Source organism: Polypterus senegalus, chromosome 14 (assembly GCF_016835505.1).
Source record: "Polypterus senegalus isolate Bchr_013 chromosome 14, ASM1683550v1, whole genome shotgun sequence".
Classification (NCBI taxonomy): Eukaryota; Metazoa; Chordata; class Cladistia; order Polypteriformes; family Polypteridae; genus Polypterus; species Polypterus senegalus.
In genome coordinates, this window is record NC_053167.1 from 32,113,685 (window position 1) to 32,132,381 (window position 18,697).

The following is an 18,697-nucleotide window of genomic DNA, read 5'->3' on the forward strand; positions in this document are numbered from 1 at the left end:
ATGTTAAATCCAAAGTTAAATATATCCATTCACCTTCTTAATCTGCTTATCAACAGCAGGGGCATGAGAAAACTAGATATTGTTACTACTTAGGCTTAAGGCTTTTATAAAATAAGAAATAATAAGAAAATTGTAGTATATGAAAATAGCTTCTTGCTATAGCATCATGGCTTTATACAAATTGGTTTATGTTGGTTTTTGAATGTAAATCACACCCTATATGGACATAAATTTGTGAACACTTGACCATCAAACCTATGTGACCTTGTTGAACGTCCGATTCCAAAACCATATGCATTTATAATTGGAAGCATTGAGGAGTGATTCAAGCACATTTGTGAGAGGTGGAATGCCCAGTCGGGGCTGGCTGGTCTTTTGGCCTCGAACTCCTGGAGATTTTGTGTTTTGTTTTTTTTATTTTTAACCTCCAGCTTAACTGGAGTTTTGTTTTTTCTGTCCTCCCGGCCACCTTACCTTATCATCATATTACTCTGTAATATATATATATATATATATATATATATATACATATATATGGACATTACTTTTGTACTAATTATATATCTGTGTTATGTTAGTTCGTGTGGATTTATTTTTTGTTGATTATCTTACTTCTTGCCTAATTTAATTTATTTTTCTTTTCTTGATACCGTCTGTTTGACATCTTGTAAAGCACTTTGAGCTACATTATTTGTATTAATAAAATAAACGTAATATGAAATTGGTTCCAGTCTTTTGGAAAAGCTTTAAACAAAAGTGGTGTTCCAGTTCATCCAAGAGGTGCTTAGAGTTATACATATAGTTGTTCTTCCACACCAAGCTTGTCAAGCCATGTCTTTATGAGCTAGCCACAGGGGCACAGTCATGCTGGAACAGATAAAGGGTTTCCCGAAACTGTTACTACCAAGTTGAAAGTGCATAATTGTCTAAAATGACATTAACAGTACCTTCACTGGAAATAAAGGGCCTAGTCCAAACCTGAAAAATGGCCCCAGACTATTATCCTCATCTGCCAAACTTTACAGTAGACACTATGCAGTCTGGAAGGTAGCGTTCTTCTGCTGTCCGTCAAGCCCAGATTCATCCATTGGGCTGCCAGAACGTAAACCATGATTCATCACCTCAGAGGGCATTTCTGCTGTCACACAGTACAATACTGGTGTGCTTTACATAACTCTAGTCAATGTGTGGCATTGTTTATAGTGATCTTAGTCTTGTGTGCTGCTGCTCTGTCATGGAAATGCATTTCATTAAGTGCCCAAGCACAGTTTTTGCACTGATGTTACTTCCAGAGGCATTTTGGAACTCTGTTAAGAGTTATGCAACACAGAATAGGTGATTGTTATACACTATGCACTTCAGCACTCTGTGGCCTTGTGCTGTGAGTTTATGTGGTCTGCCACTTCATGGCTTAGTGGTTGCTGCTCCTATGCACTTTCACTTTAAAATAACATGAATTACAGTTGACTGAGGCAGATCTACACATAATGATAGTGCCACGTTTAAAGCCACTGAGCTCTCCACTACAATCGGTTCTGCTGTCAGTTTTTTGTCATTGGACATTTCTTGGTTATGTGCATGACTTTATACCCCTTGTAACAATGGGGGAGCCTGAAACACCTGAAACTAGTAATTTGAAAGGGTATCCACATACTTTTAGCTATATAGTGTATTGCAAGAGTATAGTGCCACACACTGGTTATGAGACTCTTATCTCTTACCATCAACTTTACATATTTTAGAGTCACATTTCAGAGGTTATTAAAATACCAGTAACGGCATTCTGCATGATAACGTGCAGTGAATACACCTGACTTGAGCATTCTATAGTTTTCATTCTCTTTCTCTGTCCGTTTATGATTTGTTTGCTCAGATGTTGATGCGCTTACTGCTTCCCGAGCAGCTCTTCTTTTCTCCACTCTAGCAGCCCGCTTCTTCTCTTTTTCCGTCGGCATCTTTTCACGTTTAAACTGATTCACTTAAGCTGGCACTTAAGTCTTCAATCTGCCTCAAGAATGATTTAAGATATGAAGAGGTAGGAGAAGTGACTGCGAAGGCGGTAGGGAATGAGAACGACGCTCATAAGCATGCGCCGCACGGCCGCCCTGCTGTGCACTGCCGAGAGTTCATTCTACAATAAAATAACAAAAATATAAAGAGTAATAAAATCATCACACCGAAAGCGAATAGTAGACGTCACGTAGTATATGTGTACCAAATTTCAGGTCAGTAGGTGAAATGGTTTGCGAGACGCATGTGATTTGAAATCCTGGACAGACAAACGAACAGCCACAGTAGCGTATTATATAAGAGCATTCCATGAACCAAGGGATGTGTTTACAGTTTAACATGGATTTCTAGGTGTCAGAGTTAAATTTAAAAAAAAAGAAATGTTTTATTTTTTTCTTTACAGTTCTCCATGTAATGAACAAAGCAGAACTTCAGAGTAATGAAGCAGATGTACCTCCCATTCCTGAGTCAGAGGCAATAGAACTACTAGAGGGGAAAATGAAAGGAATTCAAGGCCACTATAACTCCTGCTACCTTGACACGGCACTCTTCAGGTATGTTTTTAATGATCACTTGAAACCCTAGATGCTTTGCCATGGCAATTCCTCCTTGCGCTGTTCCTTATGAGCTTCCTTTTTGTGAGTGTTTGGTCTATTTATCATTTTAGTTTTGGATGTTTAGGTTTCTGACTTTAGCTCTTGTTTTCTGATTTAGTTAAGAGGATTTGGTCTGTTTTTTCCTTGGATTGATTTTGTTTTTCTTTTTTTGGTATTGTGGTTTTATAATCAATCATTTCTCTTTTAATTTTTTTTTATCAATTTTTATTAGTTTGAATTCTTACTGATTATTATTATTTTTTTTTTTTTTTAAGTTCTTTGATTTCTTTTTGTATTTTCTTTGATTTAGTAAAGTATTTGTGTGGGGCAAGGCTTCAACAGTTTAAATACAATTTTAGTATTGCCATTGAGTCTAACTCATACTACCTATGCAAATGGTTTTACAAAACTCCTATATATTTCTCATTGTAGCATCCATAAAACTTTCAGCCCGAGACATGCTGAAAATTATTTTTTCTTCATTTTTGTGAAAAGAAAATTCTTTAAAACTAGTGTATAGCTTTTGAAAATAGTTTCAACAAAAACAATGATTAGTTGCCATTCATAATTTTTGTCCAGCATTTCAGATTTTGAATCATTCACTTTCTGCTATAGGTTGCAGCTTTAAACAACTTGTACCCACACCATATCTTGAGGACTGGAACAGTACTAAAAGTCTCATTAACAGGCAGTTCAATTTTTTCCAGTTTATGTGAAGCCATTATTACAGTTTTAAGAAATGGTTGCACAAACTCCTAACATTTTTATAAACAATATCCTGAGATAAATATTGGTTACTTTCCTTTTTCTTGTAGCAGCTATTTGCCTGATCCACATTTTGCTGCTAAAACTTAAAATCTGCATTGCTTTCAAGTTCTTGCGTACAAAAAGAGTACATTTAATAAACAAATTGTTGAAGTTTTTAAAAAAGCATTTGCCATAGCTTATACAAAGCCACACCAATGCAGAAATGGGCTATAACCTGTAGATATGGTAAGAAAGGAGCAAGGAATGAAATAAAAAATAATAATAATGATTATTACTTCTTAAGAAGTATAGCCATAAAAATACATGTACTGCACACAGTGTGCATTAATAAAGCCATGTCAAGATTTCAAAATGTCAAATGATGGTGAAAATAATACATTGCTTATTTTAACACTAACTACAACTATTTCTTTCACAATTAGAAGTATGTTAATAGTGAAATGGTAACACTTTCCAGTAGATTTTCCTTTAAACAGCTAACCAGTACAAACAAAAATATATATCCTCTAGACCTCTTCTACATTGTTAAATATGCACACTAGAAAGCATTCTGTCATAACAAATGTATATTCTCCATGAAATAAAATGGAACAGCTACAGAATGAAACCAAGTTGCTAAAATACAAAAGCCCCAAAATACACAGTCAGCTGAAACAATAAAAGTTAAGACATGCCAGTTTATATATAGATTTATATGTTAACAGATTATAGTTTAACAGCTAATTGCAACAAATATATTTTTATTTTATCAGTTACTAAAATATTTTTCAATTGTTTGTACCAAGTAATCATTTTCCATACAGTGTCCTTTAGCAATCTTATGTTTTCTAGTGGATCATGTTTGAACTCCTTTATTTTTTGTTGTTTCAGTTTGTTCTGTTTCAGTGATGTTCTCGACAGCGTCCTACATTGCCCCAATGTAGGTGAACAGAGGATTCAGACTGTCCTGAGAAAAGACATTGTCAATCAGTTGCGAAGGTAATATAGGTGGTTGTAGTTTGTTAGTGAGCAGCTGTCTCTAAACTTAAAAGATGTGCAGAACAGTCAGACATGTGACCTGCTATTGTATGATTGTTTTCACTGTCTATTGTATGTGTCATAAGTGTATTGTAAATTTATGTATTCAATTTGCTTTAGTTATTACTTTTCTCATTTGTTTATAATTTATTGTTATCTTTGTGATACCAATGTGTTGCCCTTTTCCATATTTGTTTGTCACAGGCATTTGTTCGCAAGGGCATAACAATTTTGTCTGCGCTATGTTGCATGGTTCCAACGCACATGATACACGTGGCATTTGAACCATGACATCACAGTGACAGGATTTGCTGTATGAGGTGGCAGCTCATATTGAACAGCATCCAAACTTTGAATTGTTTAAGGAAAAAACCTTGGTGTTCCTATAAATTCAATTTGGTGATGTGGTTCTTGTTAAATTTCTAATGCAACTGAATTTGTAGTGTGTTTGTAGTATACAAGCACATTTTATTTACCTTCTGAGAGTGCCAAAGCATACTGTATATGAAAAATTGTGTTTTGCAGCGGATAGTGACAGACAACCATATATTGACCAAATAATATTCATTTTTCAGTTTTGGTTGAAACAGCATATTATCTACAATTTATATTTTATGATTGCAAAGATATGTGAAGCAACATATTAGCAACACAATTTCAGGTGCTAAACAAACGTTGAAAATTGCTAAGCAATCCACTTATGTATCATAAGTGACTGCTAAGAAAATACAAACATTAATTTTTCTCACTGAGACCGAAGACTAACACATCAAGTACCAACAATAATCAAGGATCAAAAATAATCCATTTTGATTGAAAAGACTGTGATGCATACATATCTGTAGTCTAGTAGCACCCACAGCTGCAGGCAAAGGCAACTATATACACACTAAGGGTCCTCATTGTCAAACGGTACCATTTTTTGAGAAACTATAGTTTTTATTATAGAACATTTTAAACATATTCCATTAATCCATCAGTGCAGTTTAAACTTCTTACTGTTTATGCAAAAAATGTATAATAGAGGTGGATACAGGAAGCTGGTAGCTTAAAACTGGAAACATTATATTATGCTGTTATATAGTTACTTTCAGAAGAGGGTCAAATTATATGTGTTGATATTTAATAATAAGTCATTCAGTGTTTGTTATGATTATTATTTATTTTTTTAGTTGTAGATTTCAAATGAAAATGCTAACTGCACTTATGATTAATGTGATTAAAGGTCTTAATGCTACACTGTATTAGTTATTACTGTTATTATTGGCTTGGAAGTTGCAAGGTTACTTGGAGTTTCAAGTTACATTATTCTTTTAGGTGCCTCTATAGTACCTATAGTACAAGTATTGTTTAAAATGTAGTCAGCTTAAAAATGTGTATATTGTGGTATTAGAAGTACAACTTGTAAAAAAAATGGAATGCATTGCACTAAGGTTTGTGTTAAAAGTTTACAAATCCATGTATACTTCAACCTTTAAAGTTTATTTCAATTTTTTTTGTGCTGGTGTTTGAAAGGATTGGTTTTGTTTTTTTTTTGTTTTTTTTTAAGTTTTTGCAATCATGGTAAGCATTAATTTGCCACATGAAAAACTAGCCTGCTCTTGTCTTTTATAATAGAGGTGAAGGGCACCAGGGTTCCAATGTGAAAATATGCTTTAAAACCTACCTAATACGTCAGTTTTGAATCAGCAAATATTTCGATTTGAAAAAAGAACTGAGGACAACATTTTTGAGTGAATAAACTCACCAATAGGAATCAATACGTAAATACACAGAGACATTGTGCAAACTTTATGCAGATCCTGGTGCTTTGAGGCAGGAATGGCAGCTCTGGACTACCACTGTGCTTATGTTTAAACATCTATACTAAACTTAACATGAACCTGATTTAAACTAAATGTATACCTGTAATGTTTGTTCAGTTCTTCTGTCTTCATTGCATTTTTTTTTGCTAGACCACCATGTCACACATGTGCATTGTCATACAGGCATTTGCAACATCTTTGCAAAATGATTAAATAAGCTTCCATACAGTGAAAGAAGTTGAGCAATCATGTAACTTTTTTCAGTTATTATTGTCTGCTCATCCACAGGATGGATGGATAGATAGATACTTTATTCATCCCAAGGGGAAATTAATTAATTAAAAACAGAGACAGTCATCTGAGCGTCAACACTGAGTAATGTCAGTAATGGTGTTTGCCAGTGACTGATAGGGTGCCAGGGGGAAAACAATCAGTGAAGTGAAAAGCACTTTTAAAATTGCTGAATTTCACAAACATGTTTTGTTTTTTTTTTCCTTCTTCAAACAACAAAGAATACCTGTTTTGCAGTATGTATACAATCTGAAGACTTGGAGAAACACTCAGTAACATTTTTGGATTAGTGTTTTAATGCTTTTTTTTTTCATTTGGGACCCCAGTACCCAATTAGCTCCATTATAAAACAGAAGAGCAGGCTAGTTGTTATTTTTTTAATTTATAAAATATACATCACTTTAGAATGCATTATGTCACAAATTACTCCATAAGCTACAATGATTGTGAAGAAATTAACTTTGACTTGAAAAGTACCAAACTTAATTCTTGAAGCTATGGTTACACTTGTTCACTTATTTTAAACTCCTTTTCTAAAAATTCAAATATAATATTTACCATTTTTCTCTAAAAGACGGGGCTTTGTTCCAGCAGAGAATGTGATGAAATTGAGAAACCTACTGGGATGTAGCACATTTGCATCAGAGGAGAAAGGTAACTTCTTCTGTCTGGTTATAATTTTTGTCTGACTGTTTTTTCTGTTTATTTGTTATTTTCAAAAAGAAGTAAAGATGCTTTTGCTTGATCAATTTGGGTAAGATATTACAGCTGGAAGTAAGTGATAAGTTTGTAAACTGTTTTTTACTAGGAAACTGAAAAGCATTAGTCTCTGAATATTGTTATTGAAAAAGCCAATTTAAAAATAACATTTTTTCTGCAGTTCTTTCCCACCTGGTAAATCACAAATTGAGTAACCTGTATTAACTGATTTAAGGATTTTGTCATTAGCAGTAGCAAGTTGCTTTATCTTGTCTGACAATTCAGTATTCTGTGGCCACATACATGCAACATATAGTAGTGTTTCTAGTTGTTTTGCTTTGAAATATTACTTTTGTCGTCATCTTCCTAATTCACATCTTTTCCCAATGCTGTGTGGAGTCAATATGTTGGACCAACCTTCTCCATACAGTTCAGTCCTGCAACTCCTCTCCAGTCAGACCCTTTTCCTTCAAGTCTTACTTTACTCCATCCACCTTTACTTCATTCCCCCTGCACTTCTATTACCATCACTGTTTTGCCCACATATTCATTGTCTCGCCTGTCCATACCATTTCAACCTACTTTCCTGTACTATCTTAGACATCTCTCATACTTTTCTTGTACTGTGGATACCATCTCCCTCCTCAGCTTGCCTTCTAATGCTGCTGCTATAGTCTCACTATAGCCTTCTGCATTTCCTTCTATGTAGATCTTTTAGTGATCTTTTCTCTGCTGCATTCCCTGCCTGCTCATTCATGCCACCGGTTTCACCTCACACTGTTCGTCTGGGGTCAGAGACAATAAATATCATGTGCACTCCAAGCCAGGATTCTTACCAAGACTTGACAAAAGCAGCACATTCAGGCTGGAATATTTAAGCAGATGCACACACTCTCTGCAATGGCTTTTTTAACAGCAGGCTTCTCAGGATGGTTCCTCCCCTTCCAGCAGCCCATAGACATTGTTGCTCTCCCTCTCTCTCTCCCACATGCGTGTGATCCCAGCAGAATTTTCGTGCCAAAAACAATGAAATCTCAATTACTTTCCTTGGTTGATTTTTAAAGTTCACTTATTGTTTTTCTTAGAATATTACTGCCTGTAATAAGTTTTAAATAAATCAATGGCCAAGGTAGATTGGTTGCCAGAAAGAAAACTTGTTTAGCTTTTGAAGTGATATAATACTCTTATCAAGCATATCAAACAAGTACTATAGTTATGAAGCACATTACGCAACTGTAAATACTGTCTGTAATTGTACAGTGTTAATGTATTTTAGACCCAGAGGAGTTTCTCAGTGTTCTTCTTCACCAGGTCTTAGCTGTGCAGCCACTACTAAAAATCAGGTACAGTATAAAATAACTGATTTTTAGGTTGAATGGATGCTTTCCTTATTTCCGTGTCATAAATTTAGTGTTCCATATCTGTAGGTCAAATGATAAAACTCAGGATTGCTACAGCTACCAGATCATCATGGAGAAAGAGGACTTGGAGATTCCATCTGTTCAAACATTACTAGAGAGGTCCTTCTTATCCTGTGATCTCAAGTTTGATGAGGTATGTTTGCTTGATCTCGTTGTACTGGTTTTAACTTATTAGTGGAAACTAAACTGATTTAATACGATATTTTAGTCTTGTTTAAATATACCATCATTTTCTTTTTTGATTCTTTTTCATGTGGTAGTTCTGCTCATTTGGTTTAGGTTAAGAATTTACTCTGTATGAAAAGGTCAATACAGTTCACTCATATAGTAATAATCTTTGTGTCTATTTATGTGAGCCCCTTATCGGTACAAAAGTGAGATAGCTGGTTACATTTTCAGGATTGTGCTGCAGTAGGAAATTATAGTTATGTTGTTAATCCCGATCCAATCTGTAATTGTTTTAGACAGGTGAAGGCAAAATAGTTCTCTAATTAGGAGACTGGTGATCACTTTTGTGTTCTTTTTAAAATACTTATAGTTGTTTCTGATTTAATATATATATATATATATATATATACATCTTTTAAAATATTCAGTTCAGCCCTGGAGAATGCTATACCTTGCCAGCTATTTGTTTGAATATTAATTGCTTCACATTAAACAAGCTAACCAGCCAGTGCTCCGTTATTTCAGACATTTAAATATTTCTTTGTAGATTCCCTCCTGTTTAATTATTCAAATGCCAAGATTTGGAAAAGGGTTTAAATTGTTTCCAAGAATAGTTCCATCCACAGAACTGGATATTACAGACCTTCTACATAACAGTAAGTAATAGATTTTGGTTCCATCACAAAGTTAAGAGTAAAACAGAATTTTATAAGTTATATTTTGTGCAATAATGGTGCTCTTTTCATTTTGTACATAACATAGATAGTTGCCAAGTGAATCCCGAGGAAATCCAGAGTTTCAATGTTTTCCCTGTTTGATTAAAAAATTATATATATATATATATCAGTAATCCCTCGCTATATTGCGCTTCGACTTTCGCGGCTTCACTCTATCGCGGATTTTAAATGTAAGCACATCTAAATATATATCACAGATTTTTCGCTGGTTCGCCGCTTTCTGCGGACAATGGGTCTTTTAATTTAGGTTACATGCTTCCTCAGTTTGATTGCCCAGTTGATTTCATACAAGGGACGCTATTGGCGGATGGCTTAGAAGCTACCCAATCAGAGCATGTATTACATATTAACTAAAACTCCTCAATGCTATAAGATATGCTTCCCGCGCTGTGCTTGTTTGCTTCTCTCTATCTTTTTCACTCTCTGCCTGACGGAAGGGGTGTGAGCAGAGGGGCTGTTTGCACAGAGGACACGGACACTCCTCTACAAAATGCCGCTTTATCGCGGTGCTTCTGTATACTTAAAAGCACGTATTGATTTTTTGATTGTTTGCTTTTCTTTGCTAGCGCTCTCTCTGACATTCTCTGCTCCTGACGCGCTCCTTTATGACGGCGCTCCTTTGAAGATAAGATATGTTTGCTTTCTTTTAATTGTGATACTAGGTTGTTGTACCGTGTTAGCCATTATGAATGTAGAGAAAAGCCAAGCAAAATGACACCTTTTATTGGCTAACTAAAAAGATTACAATATGCAAGCTTTCGAGGCAACTCAGGCCCCTTCTGCATATTGTAATCTTTTTAGTTAGCCAATAAAAGGTGTCATTTTGCTTGGCTTTTCTCTACATTTTTAATTGTGAGAAAGAACTGTCATCTCTGTCTTGTCATGGAGCACAGTTTAAACTTTTGACTAAAGGGTGTTATTTCATGTCTAGAGGGCTCTAATAATGTTAACAGGGTGGGAGAGTTTATAAGGGCTTAAAATATATAAAAATAACCATATAAACATATGGTTTCTACTTCATGATTTTCACCTATCGCGGGGTCTGGAACGCAACCCCGCGATCGAGGAGGATTACTGTCAGGTATATATATATATATATATATAATCTTGGTACAGGCAAATGTTTTTTAAGGATAAAATATGTATTGATTTTTGACAGATATGACTCACTTTGCAATTAAGAAGTTTTTTATAATAAATTACAAGTTCACATCCTCACCTGTCATGACAGAGTACTCTTATATTTTGCAGCTGTTTGAATCTGTCATAAGTTCCCGAATGGAGTCAAATGTCTGAACAGACTTTAGAGCTAAAAAAAAAAAAAAGTTCATGTAGCAAGAAATGTGGACAGCTTGCTTTCTGCTCTGAAAAGACAGCTGAGCTGCCATTACGATACTAGAGAGTGTGCACCCTCAGGTAGCATCATCAGCTGTGCAAAATGCAGCCGTTTAAAGAGTTAAACTTGAGAAGCTGCAAAATAATCTTATTTTATTTTTAACTTGGTTTCAAGAATTTAGTTCTCATATTAGCCTGCTTTAAGTTTGCTAATATGTGGTTGGGTTGTCAGGTATGTTTTCTTACCTTTTAATGGGGTAATATGTGAAATGGATCTAAGCATGCGTAATATGAGTATTGATCCATGTTGGAAGATGTTTATTTTGAAGCTAAATGTAGGCTATTTCCATAAATTAAAAAATGTTATTCAATTCATTTGAGATGTTAGGGAATGACTTTAAGGTGTGGGCTTCACAGATAAAAATGAGAATAATAATAGGGTTTAGTACTAGAATGTTGGAACACATTTTTCCATCTTAAAACAAAAAATGAACAATTAATCTATATATTTGGTGTGCACGAGTAATTAATATTAAATTGCATTTACACTTAATATATTTAACAGGAAGTAGAAGTTTATACATGTTATGTTTCATTTAAAGTGTTAATAAAGAGTGAAAGATGCAGTTCTACAATACAGTACTTTCAAAGTGTTAATGGAAGAACTTAGAATTTGAGTTATAATTTTCTGAAATATATTGACATTAAAGACAAAAAGATATGAGTACATTTATTAATATTTATGCTAAGGTTGCACTTACGGTGGTGGGGGAGGGAATCAAGCAATTGTGTTGGCAGTAAGCATGCAAAGTTGTATGCTAAGTTGTGTCCTAGCCATTCCATACAACATAGATAGCAAAAAGTGTAGCAACAACATCCTATTGTTTTCCTCAATACTCCTTCAGAATGAATTAGAAATTTAAGGCTATGTCTTTTACATACCTGTTATTTGTTTTTATTTTTTTGTGGCTGAAAAGTTAAATATGCTCAGTTTTCTAGTCCATCCTACCTTTTTTTTTTCATTTTCACACAATTTACCCACAGTGCTAATGTATCAAGAAACACAGGCACTGCTAGTGTACAAGGAGACTTTCAGAATGTTCAGGTATCCTAGTTGAGATTTTTTTTTAAGTTCTTGTATTTTTTTGTGAAAATAACATATTAAAGCTACAGAAGTAAAATTTAATGAACAGAAGTTATGGAGTCGGGCATAGTATGGATAGATTTTAATGAAAAATTGTTTTAATGTTGTACCTGTAATATAAGTAGTAAGTTTCAAAACCAGCATGCACAATCTTTTCAAGAAGTGTTAAAATTTCTATCTACTGAAAACTAATTAGGCAGCAAGCATAAATTTCAAAATTAATGTTTCTAATTGTTAACCTATAAAATACATTTAAAATGTCCTCCCCCATGTAAGAAAAGTCTTTTGCTAATGTGAGTGCTAACATTTATGGAACTATTTTATATTTTAACCAGTTTTTATATTTGTTAAGATTTATATGTTATTGACATACACAAAGTAAGTAAACTGATGTCTAAAAATCCATCCATCTATATATATAATTCGCTAAGGCAAGACAACCATGGAAAGCACGCCGGAAGGGGCGTGGATTCACTAAGCCGCCGACAAGTGAGACACCTATGGCGCACGCAGGAAGGAGCCACGCCCACCAACTCCAAGACCATTGGATACAGCGACAACTCACAGAGCCACGCCCACCAACTCGGACGCGACGACACAGAAAACCCGGTGTCATTTATATTCGTCTGTCGTAGAGGTCACATGCAGCTCCGACTAATGTTGACTTTTAATAGAGGCATGTTTCTCGCGGAGGTGAATCGCCATATGCGGCGTGTAAAAATGTTTGCGAGGGGTATCCCATGGGATCCTTAAAACGTTCCTTTACAACTAAGGTTAAAACACAATGAAGTGAGCAGTCTTTAAAAAACGAGTTTTCGGTTACGAAGCACGACCGTGTGCACTATAGCAAACTGTTTTACACGCTACATACAGCAATTCGCATCCGCGACAAACATGCATCTTCTTAGATACTCCTGCACTTTGTACACACCCCCCTCCCACCGTGGTCGGGTGTCTTGGTGGATTATATATAGAAAGGCAGCCAAAACCGTACAGAGCAATGAAAAGTCTACGTGAGTCACAGGTGCATCTGGACTGTACAAAGACGACAACGACTCGAGTGACGAGTTGGAGGTGGGCACATGAGCAGGCAGTGTATACTGAACGAGAAATCAGCAGACTAGCATGACGGAGGGAGCGGAGTGGATGTCCTTCTCCCGTTCCACCCTGAGCGCCGCACGGACGATTGTGTGTTGGTTCGTTCCGTGCATTGGTTAAAACCCAATGAAGGAAGCAGTCTTTAAAAACCAATAAGCCCTGTGCCTCTGTTTCATTACCGTCTCACCTGCTTCACCAATGCAGGCCCCGCAACAGGCGATCCGGCGGCGTCATTCCCATGACCGCGGCAGCCAACCGGGTAACCAAAGTCTTTGGGTTCAGGGGGGAGTATGGTTACAAAGCTGAAACTTAAAGGAATTGACGGAAGGGCACCAACAGGTGTGGAGCCTTTCGCTTCAGTTGACTCAACACAGGAAACCTCACCCGGCCCGGACACGGACAGGATTGACAGATTGATAGCTCTTTCTCGATTCTGTGGGTGGTAGTGCATGGCAGTTCTTAGTTGGTGGAGCGATTTGGCTGGTTATTTCCAAAAACGAACGAGACTCCCACCTGCTAAATAGTTACATGACCCAACAGCGGTCGGTGTCCAAATTCTTAGAAGGACAAGTGGCTTTCAGCCACGTGAGATTGAGCATTAACAGGTCTGTGATGCACTTGTATGTACACTGATCAACGTGTGTCTACCCGGCGCGGGGAGGCGTGGGTAAGCCGTTGAACCCCATTCGTGATGGAGACCGTGGCTTCCAATTGTTCCCCGAGCGAGAAATTCCCAATGCGTGCTGGTCATACGCTCGCACTGATTACGTCCCTGCCCTTTGTAAAGCCCCCCATGGTCGGGTGACTTGGTGGATTATATATAAAAAAGCAGCCGGAACCGCAAAGAACAATGAAAAATCAGCGTAGAAACCGACTGAGGCGGTGTTTGGAAAATTAACAGTCAACGTGACTCACAGGTGCGTGTGGACTGTACACAGACGAAAGCGACTCAGGTAGGGAGGTGGGGCGGGCACATAAGCGGGCAGTGCGTACTGAGCGAGCGCCGTTCAACCCGTCCTTCGCTTTGGAAGGAGAAAGCGTGACGGCGCTCCTCCGGTTTTCAGTCACGGACAATTGTATGTTGGTTCGTAGCGTGCATTGTTGTAATGTTACTTTTCTTGGTGGTTTATTAAATTACGGATTTTTCAAATGTTTATTTTTTCCTCTGTGCTTAAAAATCATTTAAAAAGTGGCCTGATTATGCAGCGTATGCTACGCCGCGGGTTGGCTAGTTCATTTTATTAACATGCTTATTCAGTTCATTGTTGAAGGGAGGGAGCTGGGGTCAGTGCTGGCAACACTGGACACAGTGTGACAACCAGTCTGTTATATGGAGTGCTCATGTGCACAATGCTAACACAGGGTCTCCAGTTAACCTAGCAAGCAATGCCTGAGTGAAATATTTTATACATTTAAGATATGCAGAGCTCCTAGAGGCAGCTTTATTTTTTAAGGCACAAATGGGTAAACACATTGTGATGGCTGGGTTGCCCCCAGTCTCCTTCTTGAACCTGGGTTATCAATGGTCTTGACTAGTGTGCAGTGAGAACCTAGACTTAAATAAACATTTATTTTTATTTATGAGCTAACTACTTGTGAAAGTCCACAGCAACTGCTACATTTGAGTGCCTAGGTCCATTAATTTACACCATTTTGGTTAAAACAGTGTGTACTGAACAAAGTGAATTTGTGTGTGTAATCAGCTTGCCGCCAACCTTGTAAATCGTACTTGTCATGTTAGGTTGGGGAGCACACACTGGTACAGCACATTGCCGCATCCACCACACAACATTTTGGGATCCCAGTTGGCAACCCCCCCCCAACCCCCCGGCAAACATGCAGTGCAGTCCTACCCTCCAGAAATGACCATCTGTCTGCCACAGCCAGGTGTTATGTGGGCGTCCCCTTGGTCTGGTCTAGCCAATCAGGTCCTCAACAATGAGGATTCTGCGAGCCGTATCTTCCTCAGGGAATCGCACCACATGGCCGTAGTTCCATAACTGATGCTTCTGACAATGCAGGTAATGTAATGTTCCTCATTTGGGACTCAGTGAGGAACCGCTCGTTCAATTTAAAGTCAAACCAGTGGTACCCAAGGATTCTCCAAAGAGACACAGTACCGAAGGTGTCCAGGCTTCATCTCAGGTCACTGGATAAGCATCCAAGTCTTACAACCACATAGCAAAACAGAAACTCTAAAGCACCAGGACTCTAAAGACTTGGACTGTCATCCTTTGCAGAGATATCGGGAGTGCCACACACTTTCCAGTGGCCTCATGACCCCCCATGCTCTCCCAGTTTGTCTACTGACTTCATAGGAAGAGTCACCAAAGACATGAATGTCACTGCCGAGGTAAGTAAACCTCTCGACATGGTCGACATTCTCTCCATAGACGGACACACTGCTGATGGCTGTGTCCAAGAGATCATTAAAGGTCTGGATCTTGCTTTTTATCCAAAACATTCTCAAGCCCAGACACTCAGACTCCTCACTCAGTCTCTCAAGAGCACTGATCAGAGCCTCCATTGACTGAGCAAAGACCACAGCATCGTCTGCAAAGTCAAGATCAGTGAATCATTCTTCACCAACTGGTACCCCACAACCCTGCCCACTATCCACTCCATTCAAGCACTGAACAGAGTAGGAACAAAAACACACCCCTGACGAACACCAGAATCCTCTGCCTCCACTCTGCACAGCACTCACCGTACCAGTGTACAGTCTGACTATGATATCTAGGGGGGATTCTGCTAAGTCTCAGGATATCTCACAGGGCATCGTACTGAATTCAAGGCATCTGAATTTTCTCTCTCTTTCGATATTCAGGTCCTCGAGAATGCTTCCTCTGTGGCTCTGTTGCAGAGATTGAGTGCATCCAGTGTCTACAAGATCCAAAACTGATGCCGGGAGTTATAAAGCAGTTTTGCCAGAGGTGTGAGAAACAGGTATCAGAATTTGTTGTAGTTGCCCCTAAGGCATAATTATTAAAAGAAATTAAATGGTGCATGGATAAATGACTGTATATCACTCCTTATTTAGGCAGAAGTGTTCAATGCATTAACTTTTGTATTAAAATTCTTAATTTAGAGAATTTTAATTTAATGTATAGACTCTTATCTCATTCTTACAGACAATTCAAAACAGTTAAAGATTTCAGTCATATTTGGGTAAATAAACGCAGAGAAGGTATTGCTGTGTTGGATTTACGCATAAGCAAATATAATATGAAGTGCTTCAAACAATGTAAACTAGCTTGTTGTATTTAAGATAATCCAGGACTAATATGCAGAGTTAAGACCACTTTCAAGTAGGATTTCAGGCAGTACTTCTTCCAGTGTGTGTGGCTTTTAAAGTTGTTAGTGTGGCCCTCACTTGCTTAGACGTGTGTTTAATAACAAATGTTCTCCTGCATCAGGTTCATTCTCACAAGAAGAGGCAAAATCATCACCCTCAAAAGATTTTCTTTCCCCTTATGAACGACTTCTCCAGTAGTGCTGTAATTTGCAGACACAAATTGGAGCTCTTTGCAGTGTTGTGCATAAAGACCAGTCACTATGTCTCCTTTGTCAAGTATGGGCCAGGGAAGAATTCCTGGTTGTTTTTTGACAGCATGGCTGACCGATGTGGTAATTTTGCACATTTTTATTATTTTATTTCAATAACAAGTATTTTCTCTTTTTCTGTCACAAAAAGTATGTGTGTTTTGATAGCATGCTTGTTTTCTCTTTTTCTGCAGGGGGTGAGAATGGATACAATATCCCAGAGATTAAAGCTTGTCCTGAAGTGGGAGAGTTTCTGTCGAAGCCAGTGGGTAGTATTGGAAAAAGTGATCTGGAAAAAGCAGATGGTTTTGTAGAGCGGCTTTTGTGCGATTCCTACATGTTTATGTACAAATGTCCAGCACTCTGTTTATACAGATAAATGTGCAATCCTTAGACTCAGGCACACCATTTATTGGTTATTTCCATTTCGTAGGAATATCATCTTGTCTGTACTGCTTGCTGCATTGGCTGATGACCTCTTATGTAACTGGCATATGTTTAGTGTCAGTCTCACATCTTTCATATTTTTATTTTCATTCACAAAAGGTGCAATTAGAAGGTAGCTAATTTATTTGTACTGTAGAGAAATTGGACACTTACTGAACTACAGCTGGTAGAAAGAAGGGCTCAGATCTGCATCTTATTAACAGTATTTCCGTTTTGAACAACAAAGTTAAAATGAATTAGCTACATTTTCAGAGTGGCTGACAAATAAATGTAACATGGTGTGCGCTTGGCAGCTTCAGAAGCAGTGTGAATCCTTCGGTGATGGAACCATTTTTCTTCCTACTTACTCCTGAAATGTTAAGCATAACCGGAAAATCTGGATTTAAATTCTAGTCAAACAGAAGACAGGGATTTAAATTAGAGGGTAGTTAATACACTATAACATAGACTGAAATATTTTCCTGCATTTGTGTGGAATATTGTAAAAAAAAAAAAAAAATAACCTTCCAAGCATTCATTTTCAAATCAATTTAAATAACTGCAAATGATGTGCTTTCTGTGCATCTGAGCTGTGAAAATCGTCCTAAGTAGGTAATCTGTTTTACTCCTCATTTTCATAGGAAAACAATCATGCATGATCACCTGTCAAAATCAAGTATTTTTCACAATATTCTAATTTTATATTTATTTGTAAATGTTTATTTTGTAAACAAAAGAAATACTTAAAAATTAAATATATTAATTATTAAATCGTATAGGTATTTACCATTTATTTTCTGTCTTATGATTATGACGGGGGAAAAAACTGTTGTCTTTGTTGTTGGAATTAAAGAACACTGGGATGGATCAACAATAAGAACAAGTTGGAGTATAAAAATAAAGATAAGTCAGAGGAAGAAGTAAGCCCTGATGGGTGTTCCTACCACCGAGCAGTCTATTTCTCTCATTGCGTATCATTTCTCACATCTCAACACAGACAAAATCTGTATGCCGTATAAAAATATGCAGACATGTTTTACAATGTCAGTACACAAGTAGACAAGTAATTAACTTTGTATTGTCATATTTGACCCAGTATTATTTATATAGCCAATCAGTGTTTTATTAGTTAATTCACCCTTTTGCCAAAGATGTCTATTTCCTTGGTTTGAGCAAATCATTATCCCATTTTCCTGCATTTTTTAATAGTGCATGTTTTTCCAGGATAGAACAATCAGTTTTACACATCATGTTTCACATATTTCACATTTAAGCTTGTAAAAATGTTAAAGTTGTTCCCTTGCTGAAAAAAAAGGTTGGAGACCGAGGTTTTGAGTGTGCAGTCTTCATCAGAACCTTCCCTTCCTTCTTTCACTTTGACAGTAGCCCTGTGCTTTGTTCTTTTGTTACTGCATGCTCATTCAGCCCTTCACTAACTTCAGTTCAAATGTGCCCAGCATTTAACATGGCACAAGCTTTTTTGTCTTTCAAAGTTGTTTCTGATGTTTGTTTTCAGGACAGTTTTGCTTACCAGTCTTTCCTAGATCCACTCAGATATTTTTTTTTTGTTAAATTTCTAATTGTTTCCTAAATCATTTGGAAATCAAGCTTTAGCACTTTAAGTATTGATTTGAATGCA

At 37.0% G+C, this 18,697-nt stretch overlaps 1 protein-coding gene across 2 annotated transcripts in view; it reads left to right on the forward strand.

The window, feature by feature from the left end:
• cyldb (cylindromatosis (turban tumor syndrome), b) overlaps positions 1–17,730 on the forward strand; it is a 36,616-nt gene extending 18,886 nt beyond the window's left edge. For both annotated transcript variants that reach the window (XM_039734836.1, XM_039734837.1), the window contains 9 exons: positions 2,414–2,564; positions 4,245–4,352; positions 7,062–7,141; positions 8,463–8,529; positions 8,614–8,740; positions 9,323–9,431; positions 15,917–16,035; positions 16,506–16,716; positions 16,827–17,730. In XM_039734836.1, the coding sequence (XP_039590770.1) occupies positions 2,414–2,564; positions 4,245–4,352; positions 7,062–7,141; positions 8,463–8,529; positions 8,614–8,740; positions 9,323–9,431; positions 15,917–16,035; positions 16,506–16,716; positions 16,827–17,011 (1,157 nt within the window). In that variant the 3' untranslated portion in view covers positions 17,012–17,730. The remainder of the gene's footprint in view (positions 1–2,413; positions 2,565–4,244; positions 4,353–7,061; positions 7,142–8,462; positions 8,530–8,613; positions 8,741–9,322; positions 9,432–15,916; positions 16,036–16,505; positions 16,717–16,826) is intronic.
• Positions 17,731–18,697: the final 967 nt, after the last annotated feature.